The sequence below is a fragment of the Macaca thibetana genome, chromosome 2 (genome assembly GCF_024542745.1).
Source record: "Macaca thibetana thibetana isolate TM-01 chromosome 2, ASM2454274v1, whole genome shotgun sequence".
In the NCBI taxonomy this organism is placed as follows: domain Eukaryota; kingdom Metazoa; phylum Chordata; class Mammalia; order Primates; family Cercopithecidae; genus Macaca; species Macaca thibetana.
Window position 1 is genome coordinate 102,703,880 of NC_065579.1, and position 16,343 is coordinate 102,720,222.

A 16,343-nucleotide genomic window follows, 5' to 3' on the forward strand; every position below is an offset into this window, starting at 1 on the left:
TGGCTGTTTGAGAACATGGGCTTTGGACCTGGGCTTGCGCCATCAACTAAGCCATGTAACCTGACACCAACCCCCCCAGCCTATTTGCTCACCAGCAAGTGGGGGTGATACCACCTCTAGCGGGGCTGTGAAGGCAGGGCACCTGGGCTGCAGAGGCGCACAAGCAAGGGCTCACTTCCTTCCTTTCTTCCCAGCCCAGGACCCAGACCTGGACCCACCCCAAGCTGAGAAGCATTGAGCAAGTCTGGGCTCTCTCACTGGCAAACACCTGGGCCTTCTGCGGGAGGAAACACTGGCAGAAGGGTTCTCTCCTGGGGACCATTTGTCCCCTGTGCAGGGCCATTCACACCCTGGCACGCCCACGGCTAACTCAGGAGCCAGAATCTGGCCCATCCGATTAGGACTTTTGGAGGACTTTGGCTAAAAGCCATTGGCACAGCTTCCTGGGAGGCAAAAATGTCACACGCATCATCTGAAAGCCTCCAAGGCCTCCATAGGCTAGGTGAACCTCAATCAAGAGATTCAGGTCATCCACACTGGCTACTGCCCTAGAGCTACAGACACCCTCTTCCCACCTCCCGCCAGCTATCAAGGGTCTCCCGTCAGGTCACCCCTTTTCCTCCACTCCCACTTCCAGCATCTGAGTCCAGGTGCTTAGCACCTTTTCTGCAGCAGCATAGCAATCCCTCCCTGGATCCCTCACCCTTAGCCTCTCACCTCAGACTGCCAACCTGGTACCCCGGGCCTCTGACTTCATGCTGCGCAACTCCCCCACACTCATCACCACCCCAGCCAGGACAGTCTGCCCCAGTCCCTCACCCACTTTGGCTTTCCTGCCTATGTAGCTTGCAGGAGCCCCCTTCACATGCACAGAATCCCTCCCTCCCCAAATCCATTCATCCAAGCACACACCCTTCAGGACCTATCTCACCTCAGAGGAAACTGGGTCTTCCAAACCCCACAACCCCCTTCATCTGTACACAGATACGATACCTACTGCCCTATGAGGAATGTGAACACTCTAAGCGCAGGGTCTTTCCATCCCATGCCATTCTGGGGAGCCATTACTCGCCAAGGATAGAGTGACTGAGGGACCAGGTGCTGAGAACCTGAGGTGGCGGGCATTTGGGCCATACTCACTGCCCAAGACTGAACACAGGCTCCAAGAAGAAAGTATGCCTTATGGGAAACACTCCTGGCTCCACAGGCTCTGACAGCTCTGCACAGACACCAGTGAACAAGCCCCCACCTGCAGCCCCTGCATACAGCTACCCTGCGCTCTCAAAGGGGAGTGGGTTCTCTGGAACGTGCCTGACTTCCAATACTCCAACACCAGGACTGAATACTAGCCCAAAACTCCTGTTTACTCAGGGCACACAAGGCCACCCATGGCCATTTAGTCCAGGAGGTCATGGGTCACTGTTCCCCTCTGAAAAGAGATCATACACATGCCCCCACTGCACCTCCCACCCGTGGGAGACCCCCTCTTCCCTATCACTGCCTCTCCATGCACACTCCTGGTGTCCTGAGCTCTGCCTATGCCTGTGGAAGATTTCCCCGGGCTGTGTGGAGGTGCACCCAGCCCCAGTGGCACACCAGTGCTGCCCAAAGCACTCTCTATACCAGGGATCCAGATTGGCCATCAATTCCTATACTTATGTCCCCAGCAACATTTATCAACCATTCCCCCAGTCTTTCTTCCCTGCTTTCCTCTGATCACTCCTCCAGTACTAGAACCAGGAAGTTCTCCCCCACATGGTAGAGAAAGTGATCCAGGAGATGGGAAGTAACCGTGGTCACCAATGAGTAGGCAGCTGGCTAGGTTCCACTCGCTGGAACTCCCAGGCCATCTGACATCGGACAGTCAGGTAAGTGGAGGGCAGGCCAGGAAATTCAAAATGAAAATCTAGGCCTCAGGAGTGCATCCATAACAGTTCAGAAAAGAGGACAGACAGGAGATGAGAGAGGAACTAAAGGGGGTGACTACCCCAACTCCAGGCCCAACCTTCAAGTCTTGGATCTTGATTCTCAATGAAAAAAACTCAGTCTGATTGTTTTAAATAATAAAACTCAGGATATTTTAATTGGACATTAGCACAAAGTTTTGATAATTAATGTAAATGAACCTTGTCTGCAAAGTGAAGTGTGCCTGCTGGTGAGTGACACAGATGCTGCTCCTTCAGATTGAGGTTATACACACCCCCAAAGGCTCACTTCATTGCTACAAGTCTCTAACTAAATCCACATTTACAGATATTGCCTCAGACCCTCTGGAGGAGGGGCCAGGGGTTAGCTGGCTCTGAATAGCATGTAGAGCACAGGTAGTGTGGCCACAAATGTCACACAGGTGACCAGGGTGCTGTAGATGGTGTTCCTGTTGACTTGGGCTTCTAGTCTCTGCTCCGTGTCCGACAGTGCCAAGATCATACTCCCCTGCTCTAGCAAGGAGCTGGGCATAGCCCCGTCTGCTGGTTCCGCCAGGCCTGGGTGTGCTGCAGCCTTTACAAGCTGAACCACCCCAGCCATTTGGCTACAAGTCTTTTCTAGGCCATCAAGCTGCTCTCGTAAGCCTTCTAGACATGAATGGACTTGCCTGGAATGACTGAGCTGCTCTTTCAAGGCAGCTGAAAGGACGTCTACATCTCTGTCTCTGGTAGGGGGAGTACCTGCCTGTGACCCAGAGCCCTGCCCCGGCCCAACAGCATGTACCAGGCCTCTCAAGTCCACCATGAGATTGTGGAGGTCCCTCTGCTGGAGGGAGTAGCTAGACGCCTGTTCTCGAATGGCCTCCTGGAGACTCACAGGCCCCTTCTGTGCCTCCAGGAGTAAGGCCTTCAGCTCCTGTAGCCGGACACGGTTCACATAGGTGGAGCCAGCCACACCAATCAGGGCCCCCAGGACTGAGCCAATGAGGGACCAGTTCTTGGTCCTCTCCGCCCTTGTGCGCTCCTTCTCATGACTTTCCCGCACAGCTGCAGAGAAGAGGGAGAATTTCTCGCGCTCAGAGTCTTCTGCACGCAGATAGGCTGTGCGAAGTCTCTTCTCCTCCTGCAGAAGCAAAGCCACGTTACTGGGTTACATGGGGACAAGGTGGCCCTGCAGCTATAGCCACCAACAGATGGCTCACTACCTTGTGCCTGGCAGAGTACATGTTCCATAGACCCCTGCTGAATGAATGAAGGTAGCACGAACCCGGCTGGGTCAGAGGGGCAAAGGAATTGGGAGTGAGCAAAGTGAGTTACATGATCGTCCCACCTGAGCAGTCCTGGGTTTGACCAGAGGTGTACTTATGTCTACACGAAGGGAAGTGTCCAGCACTTCCTGGGCCAGCCCCTCCATGGTTCTCCTTCCTCAGCATTCTGGGTCCCAGGCTACACTGCTCTGAACAGTTGGCCCCTGTACTCCAGAAGAAAGTAGATGGACAGGCTCTGGAAGCTTGGGGTTCTGTCCCTCCGTAGGAGCTTCTGGTTCACCTCTGTACCAGGCCTCTGATTAAGGACCAGTCAGGGTTCCCACCTGGCCCCTCCATGATCTGCCAGGCGAGGGTCACTGTCCAGGTGTGAAAGGATTGCCTCCTGAGGTGCCTACCTGCAGCATCCTGTGCTCGAGAGTAGCCAGTTCCAAGTACTGACTGTCCTCCCTGGAGACACGGTCCAAGCGGTCCCTCACCTCCTTCAGCTTGGCCTGGTGAACTTCCAAGTCCTCCCGAGCCTCTCGGACAAGCCCTCGGGCCACCATGAACACTTTCTCAGCCTGCAAAGAGAAAACCGGAGGCCATCTGCACCTTCTCTCCACACCCACACAGGCTCAGCTGCATTCCCAGCGAGGCTGTGGCTAAGAAGAGGTCACTGGGGTGTGAGCTGCAAAGGGTGGAAACGGAATTCCTTAGACACTAATCCTGGCTCACCCAGTGGTGTTCAAAGTGCAGCCTTGGGCCACACCCATCAGAATCACGAGATTCAGCCATTCAAGCAGAAATAACATGCCCCTGAAAAAACTTGAAAACAGCTAACAATGCACACAATTTGTGTCCATCAAACCTGTGTTGGTAGGCTTGTGTTGGTAGGCTGTTTCCCGTGTGTTGCCTTATATATGCCTCATAACAATGCCATGAAAGGCACTGCTGCAGCCTACAGTTTATAGACCTGGAAACACCAGCTCAGCCAAGCTCAAAATCTCCAAGGAAAGAAATGGCACTGTTTGTCTCAAAGCCCCTGCTGAACCCCAGGTTCTTCCCACCTTGCTACACTACTCCATGCCTAAGCAGGAGTGGGAACAAAGATGACAGAATGCTTTTCTGCCACCACAAAGGACTTGACAACCACAACTCGCTCTTTCCACTCACAGTGTGACATTTCCTACTGCCCTCTACCTTCGCAAAAGATGTTGTAATTACACACAGTAACAGTACTGCAGCAAGCCCCAGGTAATTTTTTTTTTTTTTTTTTTTTGAGACGGAGTCTCGCTCTGTCGCCCAGGCTGGAGTGCAGTGGCGCGATCTCGGCTCACTGCAAGCTCCGCCTCCCAGGTTCACGCCATTCTCCTGCCTCAGCCTCCCGAGTAGCTGGGACTACAGGCGCCCACAACCACGCCCGGCTAATTTTTTGTATTTTTAGTAGAGACGGGGTTTCACCGTGGTCTCGATCTCCTGACCTTGTGATCTGCCCGCCTCGGCCTCCCAAAGTGCTGGGATTACAGGCGTGAGCCACCGCGCCCGGCCAGCCCCAGGTAACTTTCACCATCAATCCCCAAACAGTCCACAAAGGAAGTATTTGCTGGCCTCACAGACTGGATGTTAGTGGCCAGGGACTTATTAGTACACAGTAACTGTTTTTAGAGAAAGTAGGTGGCACAGTTACATGGAGACCTTCACCCCAGAAGCATCAAGCCCAGGTTTCCACATGAGAAATGAGGCCAAACACAAGTCTGGATGTGGCTACCCAGCACCACGTGACTGGTTTGGCACATTTCCCAAGTCAGAGGGCAGGGCCAGCCACCCCAGCTCCCCTCCTCACCTCTGTCACCTTTCCCTGGGCCTCTCGAACCTCATTGAGTCCAACAAACTCTTCATATCTATCCCACCAAGTCTTGGCTGTGGAGGTCGCTCGTTGCTGAATGCTGTGCCCCAGGGCTCTTCCCAGTGCTGGGAGGCGGTGATGCAGCCCGAGGGCCACTTCCTCAGGTCTTTTCTCTCTGGGTTGGCTTGGGCCTGGGCTGCAGAGAGTCCTGGTCATAAAGAGGTCCCTTCCAAGGAGGCCCCTCCGGACCAGTATGCGGGGCACACCCACGATGTGCTGCATGGCAAACCCAGGGCTGCGCCCCGCCATCAGGAGATCTGTGAGGGGGACGCCAGACAGGTCAGCTCACAGCTGAGAAAGGCTGGACATAAGTCCGTTCTGAGGCCTAGGGACAGTTCTGAACAGACTAATCCTCACTAAAATCATCTAAACTGAGCACCACCCTGTTGCGCCCAGAGACTGCGGCCCCTGTGGCAAGAGGATGGTCAGGCTCTCCCCTGGGTGCTCTTGGGCAATGGAACGCAGTTGGGGAAGAGCCTCTAGGATACCATTCCTTCCAGTGCCTGCCACCATGCCACACAAAGCGGGCCCTTCCCTGCTACCCACTTCCCTACATCCCCCAGGTCTCTCTGCTGTGACTTGAATGAGAATCCTGATGTCCAGGTTTCTGATATCAAAGACAGTTTTGAAACCAGAGTTGTATACATGCTGACAAAGCCCCACAAAGATGCATAAATACTCCCTGCAATGTTGTAGAACTCAGGGGAATTCAGGAAGACTAAGATCCAGGATCATTTCTGTTAAACAGCCTCAAAACCAACTCCCCAGACTCTCTAAGGACTGCCTCAGCACAAGGGAAGCAGAGTTTCAATTCTGTGCAAGGGCCTAAGGACACAGGCCATTTGTGACCCAAGACAGAAAACTCTTAGCTCTCCTCTAAGACAATTCCAACGGCAAAACAAAACAAAACTGTTTTTGCCACAGAGGACTTTTCTTAGGTTCACGCCATCTGTCTTCGCCCCCAGACTTTCCAGGCCACCAACTCTCAGTCTCACACTTCTTGACTTCCATAAACTTTCTCTTTCCTCTCCAACCTGCCATTGCTCAACGGGTTAGGTTTCTCTCATCTTTCCCTCTTCCACCTTGCTTTGATATTTGGGCCTGCTTCTCATTACCTGAACAGCAGGGAGTCTCCTGTTATCCAGAATCAGGCCTCACCTGAGCCCAAGAGTGCCAGTGACTCTGAGGACCACAAAGAGGTGGCCAGGTGACCCGTTTTCTCAGAAAAAGCTGAGCCAACAGCACCCTCCTCTGGCCAAACCACACCTCAAAGTCCCTAAGCGCTGATCCTGGCTGTGAGAGCGACACCTGGTGGCCAACAGACCAGGCCAGAGAGAGAAAAGCAAAGAGAGCTGCAGACAGGAAGAAACTGAAGGAGCTCCAGATACAGAATAGAAAGGGGCTTCCTGATGGAAGGTGATGTGAGACAGAGGCCCCCCACAGCACCCTAGCCTCCTCTCCATCATGCTGTGCTAAGAGCTGTCTTTGGAGAAGCTCAGGGGCTTTGAAAACACAGCTGGTAGGGTAGAAACATGTCTTCTGGGCAAAGTGGGCCTGAGCTGAGAGCCACAGAAGGGAACATCACTGTGACAGTGGTCCAAAGCTCGTGCCACATCCAAACCCCTGGGCCCCCTTCATAAGGCTGGGTTCCATAGCCATGAGGGTGCATACCATCCAGGCCCCAGCAGCCAGTCAGACTCCCAGGCCTCAAGGCCAGCACCCACGACGCACAGGCTGGGACTCTATAACACCCCTGCAGGTGTATCCTTCATCAAACAAAGCATGCAGTGTCCACCATGGCTGGCACCACTTTTCAACACCCTCTCTTCCCAACATCACTGCCCCTCTTGGCTTCCTCCAACCTTCTCAGCCTCCTTTCCCAGCACCGCCTCTACTAGCTGCCCACTTTTAGACCCCAGGAAGGTCACCCATTCCTGGCAGAGATGACAACTACTCTACTGTCTCTTGTGCAATCTTCGCTTTCTTCCCTCCCCTTCCCCACCCCCACGTTCTGCATATGGCAGCCCAAGGCTCCGTAACACAAAAATCAGATTACATTCCTCTGATCAAAATCCCCTAAAAGCTCCCATTTCACCTGGCGGTGGCCAAGAAGCCCTGAGACCTCTCAGCCCTCATCCTCTTCCTTCTACTGCCATACTCTGCTCCAGCCACTGTGCTGCTCTGTGCTCTGCCACCTCCTCCAGCTGGATGACTCTTCCTTCACAAGTCCACTCAGCTCACCCTGACATCTTCATCTTTGCCCAAATATCACCTCTCAGTAAGGCTTCCTTGACCACTCCCTCCCCAGCTAGGTTCTCTGCTTTATTTTTCTCCTGATGGACACATTTCCTTATGTGTTGCCTATTCTCTCACTAGAACCTAAGCTGGGTGACAACAGAGACTTCATAAGGGAATGTGGCAATAATCCCCAAGTTGTTTCTCCACTCCAGTCCCTCCCCTCAGGCTCTCCACCACCCCACCAGCCCCCAACCCCAGGCCCCATTTCTCAGCCCCCAGAATGTCACCACTTAGATGTTTCACAGGCCCCCCAACCACCAAGGGGAAGAATGTTCCTGGCAAAGAGAAAAGGTGGAAAGTGCTTGAGGTTGCTCAAAACCTGAAAGGCAGTCAGTGCAACTGGAAAGCAAAAGCAGAGATGAATGGATGGAGAAGCTGGACAGGTGAAGCAGGGCCCTGAGGGTCAAGTTCAGAATCCTGCCCCTTCAGATCCATTCTCCCACCAACCGCCCCTTCCTCAAGCCTCTATCATGTTCCTCATCTTCACTTCCAGCCTGATAGTCTGCTTGCTTCATTTTCCACCAAGAAAATAATAAAAAGTTGGAAGAGAACTTCCACAAACTCCCAATCACCAGTAACTGCCCCATTTCCACCTCCTCTCTTGATCCTCAGGATAAAAAAAACCCATGCTTCTAGGGAAGACCAACCTGTGCCCCAGGGCCCAAATCCTCTCTCTTCCTGAGACACTGCTCAGTAATTGATCTAACACCCCCACCAGCAACTGCCCCATTTCTCTGGTTCCCTTTATAACCAAACTCCTTGACAGACTGCCTGAATTCACTGTTTCTGTTCCTCTTCTCTGATTCCATCCAGCTCCCTCTGATCTGGCCTTCACCCCCTCCTCCTTCACATGCCGTTTCACTTGGTTTCCAGTGCCCACTCATCTGCCTAACCTCTGGAATATGCAGCACCCCAGCGCTCAGCACTCAGACTCCTCTTATCCAGTCCTGTGGTTTTAAAAATCATCTATGAAAATGGTCTAAAAAATTTATTTTGGTGAAGGCCATACAACTCTGTGAATATAATAAAACCACTGAATTGCACACATTGCATGAATTGTATGGTATGCAAGTTATACATCAATAAAGTTGTTTTAAAAAAAAAAAAAAATTATACTCTTGACTTCTCCAGCCCATACCTCTCTCCACAGGGTTCTTGGCTCATTTATCAAACTTCCCAACCTGTATCTCTGCCTGAAAATCTTTTTTTTTTTTTTTTTTTTGAGACGGAGTCTTGCTCTGTCGCCTAGGCTGGAGTGCAGTGGCGCAATCTCGGCTCACTGCAACCTCCACCTCCCGGGTTCAAGCAATTCTCCTGCCTCAGCCTCCTGAGTAGCTGGGATTACAGGCACCCCACCATGCCCAGCTAATTTTTATATTTTTAGTAGAGACGGGGTTTCACCATGTTGGTCAGGCTGGTCTCGAATCCCTGACCTCGTGATCCACCCACCTCAGCCTCCCAAAGTGCTGGGATTACAGGCAGGAGTCACCACGCCCGGCCCGTCTGCCTGAAAATCTAATGGAGATCTCATCTTCCCCTCCCAAACCTGTTTTTCCCATAGCCTTCTCCAACATGGAGGACAGCAATACCAGGTTCAAGTATTCAGACCAACAACCTCGCATCACTCCTAATTCCTCATTTCTCTCCCACCTCACATCCATCTATCAGCAAATGCCACTGGCTTTCCAAATCCAGGATCCCTCCTCTTCTCACCTCTGCCACTGCTACCAAATGGTCCCAATGACCTACATCACATCTCTAGCCTGGACTATCCCAAGAGCCTCCTGACAGACGTCACCCTGCTTCTATTCCAGTCACTGCAATTTATTGTCAGCAGAGTCAATGTTCCTTTCCAAACACAGGTGGGACCATGTCTCTCTGCTCAACCCCTACAACGGTTCCCCACTTCTCTCAAGGTAAAAGCCTGTCTTTTCCATGGCCTACAGGGAACCTACCCACTGGCTCTCATTCCTCTGACCTCATCTCCCACTAGTCTCCCTTTCCTCACTCCACTCCAAGCACATGGATCTTCTTGAAGTTGCTGGAGCGCACCAGGTTGTCCCCAGCTCAGGGCCTTCATGACAGCTGCTATCAGTGCTGCTTGCTCCCTCACCTTCTTCAAGTCCTGCTCAACTAGTAGCCCCTTGGGAGGTCTACACACACCCTATCAGATATGGCGATCCCACTCCCACCCTAGCACTCCTGACCCACTGTCTACACTTTATTTTTTCCATGCACCTATCACATGACCTACAATATGTATCTCATTTATTTGCTTTGGTTATAGTCTGTCTCACTCACTAGAATTTCAGCTTGGTACCTACATATAGTACATACCCAGCAAAAAATGTATTCATCTGCCTAATCTTTGGACACTGTAGCATCCCAGCACTCAGCACCGTTACTTAAAAAATTAAGAGCTTTGGCCAGGCGCGGTGGCTCACGCCTGTAATCCTAACACTTTGGGAGGCTGAGGCAGGAGGATCATGAGGTCAGGAGTTCGAGACCAGCCTGGCCAATATGGCAAAACCCCGTCTCTACCACAAATTTTCCAGGCATGGTGGCGGGCATCTGTAATCCCAGCTACTGGGGAGGCGAAACCCCGTCTCTACTAAAAATACAAAAATTTTCCGGGCATGGTGGTAGGCACCTGTAATCCCAGCTACTGGGGAGGCTGAGACAGGAGAATCGCTTGAACCCAGGAAGCAGAGGTTGAAGTGAGCCAAGATCGTGCCATTGCACTCCAGCCTGGGCGACAAGAGCAAGGCTCCATCTCGGGGGGGAAAAAAAAGCTTTATTGATATATAACTTGCATACCATATAATTCACGCAATAACTTGCATACCATATAATTCACGCAATGTGTACAATTCAGTGGTTTTAGCATATTCACAGAGTTGTATGGCCATGACCAAAATAAATTTTTTAGACCATTTTCATAGATGAATAAACAGAATTCGCAAACTGCTGCACCCCTGACTATATTATAAAACAAACTCCTTACAGGGGTTTTCAAAGCTATAGGACCATGTGATATAACTCCCTCCCACTTCTGCCATCTCCCAGCCTACTCTACCTCCACCCAAGCTGTGCTTTCCTCGGTTCCAGGAACGCGCCGAGCTTCAAGGCCTTTGCACATGCACATGCCCTGCTGTGTACCTGAAGTGCTCTTCCCGCGCACGGCCACAGGCCTGGGGGGCCTTCCGATTAAGTACCCCTCTTACGGTTCCGGATTCTACCCTGGCAGGACGACCCTAGTTCCTCGTACCTGGCGCGGCAGGACCTAGCGTCTGCCACTCAGTTGACCTCTGACCTGTTAGTCCCCGCCCCTGGAGCGCCGCATCCGGTAGCGAGAGTTCAACTTCCTGACTAGGAGCCAATCAGGGGGGCCGCTCCGCTGTCTACGACAGAGGGTGGGGGAAGACGCGCCGTTTCCGGTGGCAGGGTCTGGGGAAGGGGCGCCAGGCGCGATGTCCGGCCGCGAAGGTAAGTGTTGCGGGACGGTGAGGACTGTGAGGACTGCGGGGACGGCGGGGCGGGGACCGGGCGGCAGGGGCAGGCCGAACGTGTTCGTGTCGCCCACAGGGGGCAAGAAGAAGCCACTGAAACAGCCTAAGAAGCAGGCCAAGGAGATGGACGAGGTGAGGGCGGGCGCGGAGACACGGGCGGGTGCGGAGGGCCTGGGAAACAGGCCTGAGTTGAACCCCCTTTGCCTCTCCCCAGGAAGATAAGGCTTTCAAGCAGAAACAAAAAGAGGAGCAGAAGAAACTCGAGGAGCTAAAAGCGAAGGCCGCGGGGAAGGGGCCCTTGGGTAAGTGGGGGCTGAATGTAGCTCAAGCTGGCCAATCGCTATGAGCGTCTGTTGGGATGAGGGCGCGGACATGCCTTTTTCCTGCCTCCTGAACTGCGAGGTCTCGTTTTCCGACGTCCGCTGTAGCGGATGGTCCTTAGCCAGTCTCGGATTTGCAGCAGCAGTAAGGGCCGGGAGCTGGAAACGAAGTCTCCTGCCTCCCAGGCAGTCTGGACTTCCATTCCTTAGGGAATGCAGAAACGGAAACATTGAAATGTATTTACCTCAGACGCAGATTCATACAGTTAAGTTTCTCAGTGTCTTCCGCAATCTCTTGCCCCAAATTCGTATTTTACTGCCTTCTTAGTGTTTGAACGTTACTTGACTTCGAAGTTTTTCTGTGTGTTTTTTGTTTTGTTTTGTTTTTTTGAGACAGAGGCTCACTCTGTCTCCCAGGTTGGAATGCAGCGGCGCGATCGCGGCTCACTGCAGCCTCCGCCTTCCTGGTTAAAGCGATTCTCCTACCTCATCCTCCCAAGTAGCTGGGCGTACAGGCGGCTGCCACCACGTCTGGCTAATTTTTCTTTTTTTTTTTTTTTTTTTTTTTTTTTTTTGAGACGGAGTTCGGCTAATTTTTGTACTTTTAGTAGAGAGAGGGTTTCACCATCTTGGCCAGGCTGGTCTTGAACTCCTGACCTCGTGATCCACCCGCCTCAGCCTCCCAAATGCTGGGATTGCAGGCATGAACCACCGCGCCTAATTTTTTTCGTATTTATTGTAGAGACGGAGTTTCACCATGTTGGCCAAGCTGGTCTCAACTCCTGACCTCAGGTGATCCACCTGCCTGGGCCTCCCAAAGTGCTCGGATTACAAACCTGAGCCAAAGCGCCCGGCCACCCTTTTTTTTTGGTACTCATATTGTCTCTATGCTTTTGCTTTCTGAGTCTTTTTACTTCTGGGTGTGCCTAGACTAAAAGATAAAGTCCAGGCTCTTCAGTGTGCTGTTGCTCCATATGCTTTTCTAACTGAATCCTCCACCTTTTTACATCTTTTATGTAGGAGGAATTCATTACATTTCAAAAGATTTTTCAGGCCCAGCAGTTCTAGTACTTTATGTGCATCTTAAGCATTATTTTACATTCATCCAACTAGTGATTATTTTCTCCACAGTTGTTTATGCCCTATTTGAGCACTGTGAGCCACACTAGGCATGATGGAGACAAGGATGGTGGGAGTGTCATCCGGGGCTTCTCAAGACCTCTCTCCAGTGGGTTTGATCCATTATTCTTTACCTACCCAGCACTGAGATTCTAGTTCTTGAGATTCCTTTTCAGAATGGTGTAAGGGGCCAGGCACAGTGGCTGACGACCATAATCCTAGTGCTTTGGGAGGCCTAAGCAGGAGGATTGTTTAAGGCTAGGAGTTCACAGCATCAAAGGGAGACCCTGTCTACAGAAAAATTTTAAAATTAGCTGAGCGTGGTGGGGGTGGCTCATTTCCTGTAATCCCAGCTATTTAAAAGGCTGAGGCAGCCTCATTTAAGCACAGGAGTTAAAGGTAAGAGGATTATTTGAGCACAGGAGTTCAGGCTGCAGTGAGCTGGGATCACGCCACTGTATTCCAGCCTGGGAGACAGAGTGAGATCCTATCTCAAAAAAAAAAAAAAAAAAAAGTATCTTGCACCCTCTTTAATCTGTGATTGTGTATAGGGAAAAGATCAGTCCTTAGTGTAACTCTATGCTAGTTGTTTGTCATTGAGCATCATCTAATATTTTTTTTTAAGGTTTATTTTGTCAGGCCCCTTTGGATCTTCTTCCCTGTATTAGGCATATATAACCCTACACTGTTTCTTTTTTTTTTTTTTTTTTTTTTTTTTTAAGATGGAGTCTCACTCTGTCGCCCAGGCTGGAGTGCAGTGGCGCGATCTCAGCTCACTGCAACCTCCGCCTCCTGGGTTCAAGTGATTCTCCTGCCTCAGCCTCCTGAGTAGCTGGGATTACAGGTGCACACCGCCATTCCTGGCTAATTTTTGTATTTTTAGTAGAGACAGGGTTTCACCATGTTGGCTAGGATGGTCTCGATCTCCTGACCTTGTGATCTGCCCACCTCAGCCTCCTAATGTGCTGGGATTACAGGCGTGAGCCACCGCGCCTGGCCCAATCCTACACTGTTTCTTAAATTGCCTACTGGGTTCCACATATATGATGATTTGTAAATTAGTAGAGTATACCAGGTGCCAGGATCATAATATGGAAGGCAGTGTAACGTGGCAGTTAAGAATGTGGACTTTGAAGTCAGACAACTCAGGTTGGAATCCTGGCTTGTCACATACCTTGAACAACACCTAACAATAATACTTCTTTTTTGGCTGGGCACAGTGGCTCACGCCTGTAATCCCAGCACTTTGGGAGCTGAGGTGGGTGGACCACTTGAGGTCAGGAGTTCGAGACCTGCCTGGCCAACATGGTGAAACCCCATCTCTACTAAAAATACCAAAATTAGCCGGATGTGGTGGCATGTGCCTGTAGTCCCAGCTACTCGGGAGGCTGATGCATAAACAATCGCTTGAACCCGGGAGGCGGAGGCTGCAGTGAGCCCAATTGCACCACTGTAGTCCAGCCTAGGTGACAAAACAAGACTCTGTCCCAAAAAAAAGGCTGGGCTCGGTGGCTCACACTTGTAATCCCTGCATTCTGGGAGGTCGAGGCAGGCGGATCACCTGAGGTCAGGAGTTCGAGACCAGCCTGACCAATATGGTGAAGCCCCATCTACTAAAAATACAAAAATTAGCTGGGGCTTGTAGTCCCAGCTGCTCGGGAGGCTGAGACGGGAAAATTGCTTGAACCCAGGAGGCGGGGGTTGCAGTGAGCTGAGATCGTGCCACTGCACTCCAGCCTGGGCGACACAGCAAGACTCTGTCTCAAAAAAAAAAAAGAACTTCTTTTTCTGTAAAATGGGTTGATAGGGCATGAGGATTAAATAAGCCAATCTGTGAAGTATACAGGAGTGTAGATCTAGACCAGTGCGCAGCCAGCCACTGCTTGTAAACTCCATCTTATCCTCATTTTACCTTTACCTAGAACAGACAATATCAGTGAAGCTGCTATCCATGCTTGTGTTAAAACGAATGCCCAGTACAAAAGCCAGGCTTTACTAAGGTCCACAGCAGGTCCATGGGGCTTCTACCGTAAGAACTATATTTTTCCCTAATTGTGACTATTTTTCTTTTGCAGCCACAGGTGGAATTAAGAAATCTGGCAAAAAGTAAGCTGTTCCTTGTGCCTGAGGAGGTGGTGACCCTTTATTTCATCCTTATTTAAACGTCTATATTCCCTGCCATAACATCTTTTGCCACCTAAAGCTGGAATTAAGTGTTGTCTTGGAGCTGTTGTACATTTAAGAATAAACTTTTGTTAAAAAAAAAAAAAAAAAAAAAAAAAAAAAACTTACAGTGGTTCATCATCTCTTTAGTTGTTTTCACTAAGTCATTCCTACCATAACTGTGAATTTAAAGTAAAACCAGCTCAGAACCTTGCCAGAGTCTGCTCTTTGGTCTTTGTTCTACCCTAAACTTTGTATCACCTGAAATTAAACCAACTCGTTTGTTTGAAAGGATGTCCTTCTCGTGTGGTTGTATGCCTGACAATACCTTACATGAGGTTAGTGGAAGAATTTGCACGTTTTTTTCTTGGCGGGGGAGGTGGTGGAGTGCAGTGGCATGATCTCTGCTCAATGCAACCTCCACCTCCCGGGTTCAAGGTGTTCTCCTGCTTCGGCCTCCCAAGTAGCTGTGGTTACAGGCACCTGCCACTATGCCTGGCTGATTTTTTGTATTAGTAGAGGGGGGTTTCACCATGTTGGCCAGGCTGGTCTCAAACTCCTGACCTCAAGTGATCTGCCTGCTTCAGCCTCCCAAAGTGCTGGGATTACAGGCATGAGCCACTGTGCCTGACCAGCATTTGTGCTTTTAAAACCCATCTTTATGTTGTGACATCCAGATTGCCGAATGTTTTGGTGAGACTTGTTCATCTGTTCATGTAAGGCGTGTGCTATATGCAGGCACTGGGGTACGTACCAGGGAACAGTTCCTGTTGTCAAGGAACTTCTCTACTGTGGAAGAGGCAGGGCAGGGCAAATGATATGATCCTCCAAGTTGATGGCGGTGAAGTCCCCATGCCCACCAAACAGGTCCAGGGCAGCAGCTGCAGGAAGCCCCAGCCCACTTGCTGGTGGATGGAGGGGGTGCCGGTGCCAGTGCCAGGCAAGGGGTTGGGGGTGAGACCATAATGTATGCTAAATATGTATTAAAACGCTTAGCTGGGTGTGGGGGTGCACTTCTGTAGTCCCAGCTATTTGGGAGGCTGAGATGGGAAGATCACTTGAGCCCAGGAGTTTGAGGCTGCAGTGAGCCAAGATCACACCACTGCACTCCATCCTGGGAGACAGAACAAGACCCTGTATTTTTTAAAAAAATTAATTCAGAAGCACAAAGAAAGCTCTGGAACCATTATGGGGCTTTGCTAAATCAAAACTAGGTTTTAGAATATTTAAAACTTTCATGATTAATGTACTAGATATTAACGCAGGATGGGGGGGCGGGGGGAAGCCTGTGTTGGTCCTCTCCAGAAAGTTGCACAGCCAGGAGCACCCTTCTCTAGGCTTCAGGCATTCCCTATGGGGCCTTGCCAGCTGGCACCCAGCCGTATGCTGCTAAAACAAGCCTGAGCACCAGTGATTGACACTGTTCGTGAAAGCAAGTTACTTGGTGGAACCTATCCCCCTTTAACAAATGAACAATCCTGTCTCTTTCCAGGACCAGAGTCCTGCAGCAATTAAGCATGCAACATTTGGGCAGCTATCTGAGGGAGACTACCAGTTACTCCAAAAAACTTTTCAACTCCTTAGACACTGAAGGCCCTGATAGCACTCTCTTTTTCATTTAATCTTTTTATTTAATGCCTTCACAAACATTCCTGGGACACTCACAGGTGAAGTTTGGCACTGAGCAGGTAAGGCTGAAAGGGTCTTGCTCCTGTTACTCTCCATTGCCAGTTCTCTATTGCGGCTGTTCTGCACACCACAGCTGCCCAATAAAATGTGTCAGGCACGCAAGCCCACCTCAAATTGCTGCTCCTTTGTGAAGCTTTACCTCTGTCTTCGCCACAGGTAACTGACCT

At 50.8% G+C, this 16,343-nt stretch overlaps 2 protein-coding genes across 7 annotated transcripts in view; one reads left to right on the forward strand and one right to left on the reverse strand.

Annotated features, from left to right (window-relative positions):
* The window catches only part of TREX1 (three prime repair exonuclease 1), a 94,079-nt gene that overhangs the window by 53,852 nt on the left and 23,884 nt on the right, over positions 1 to 16,343 (forward strand). The gene's annotated exons all lie outside the window — the stretch shown is intronic.
* On the reverse strand, positions 2,055 to 10,858 carry CCDC51 (coiled-coil domain containing 51). 6 transcript variants are annotated; one of them, XM_050780927.1, is made up of 4 exons: positions 10,645 to 10,858; positions 5,016 to 5,214; positions 3,589 to 3,753; positions 2,055 to 3,048 (listed from the first exon to the last, which is right to left on the reverse strand). In XM_050780927.1, exons 3-4 carry the CDS (start codon positions 3,736 to 3,738, stop codon positions 2,290 to 2,292), a joined length of 909 nt encoding a protein of 302 aa, XP_050636884.1. In that variant the 5' UTR covers positions 3,739 to 3,753; positions 5,016 to 5,214; positions 10,645 to 10,858; the 3' UTR covers positions 2,055 to 2,289. The 6 variants fall into 6 exon arrangements, with proteins under 6 accessions (XP_050636884.1, XP_050636881.1, XP_050636879.1 ...); XM_050780924.1 differs by having other exon boundaries at positions 5,016 to 5,209; positions 10,536 to 10,858; XM_050780922.1 differs by having other exon boundaries at positions 10,536 to 10,858.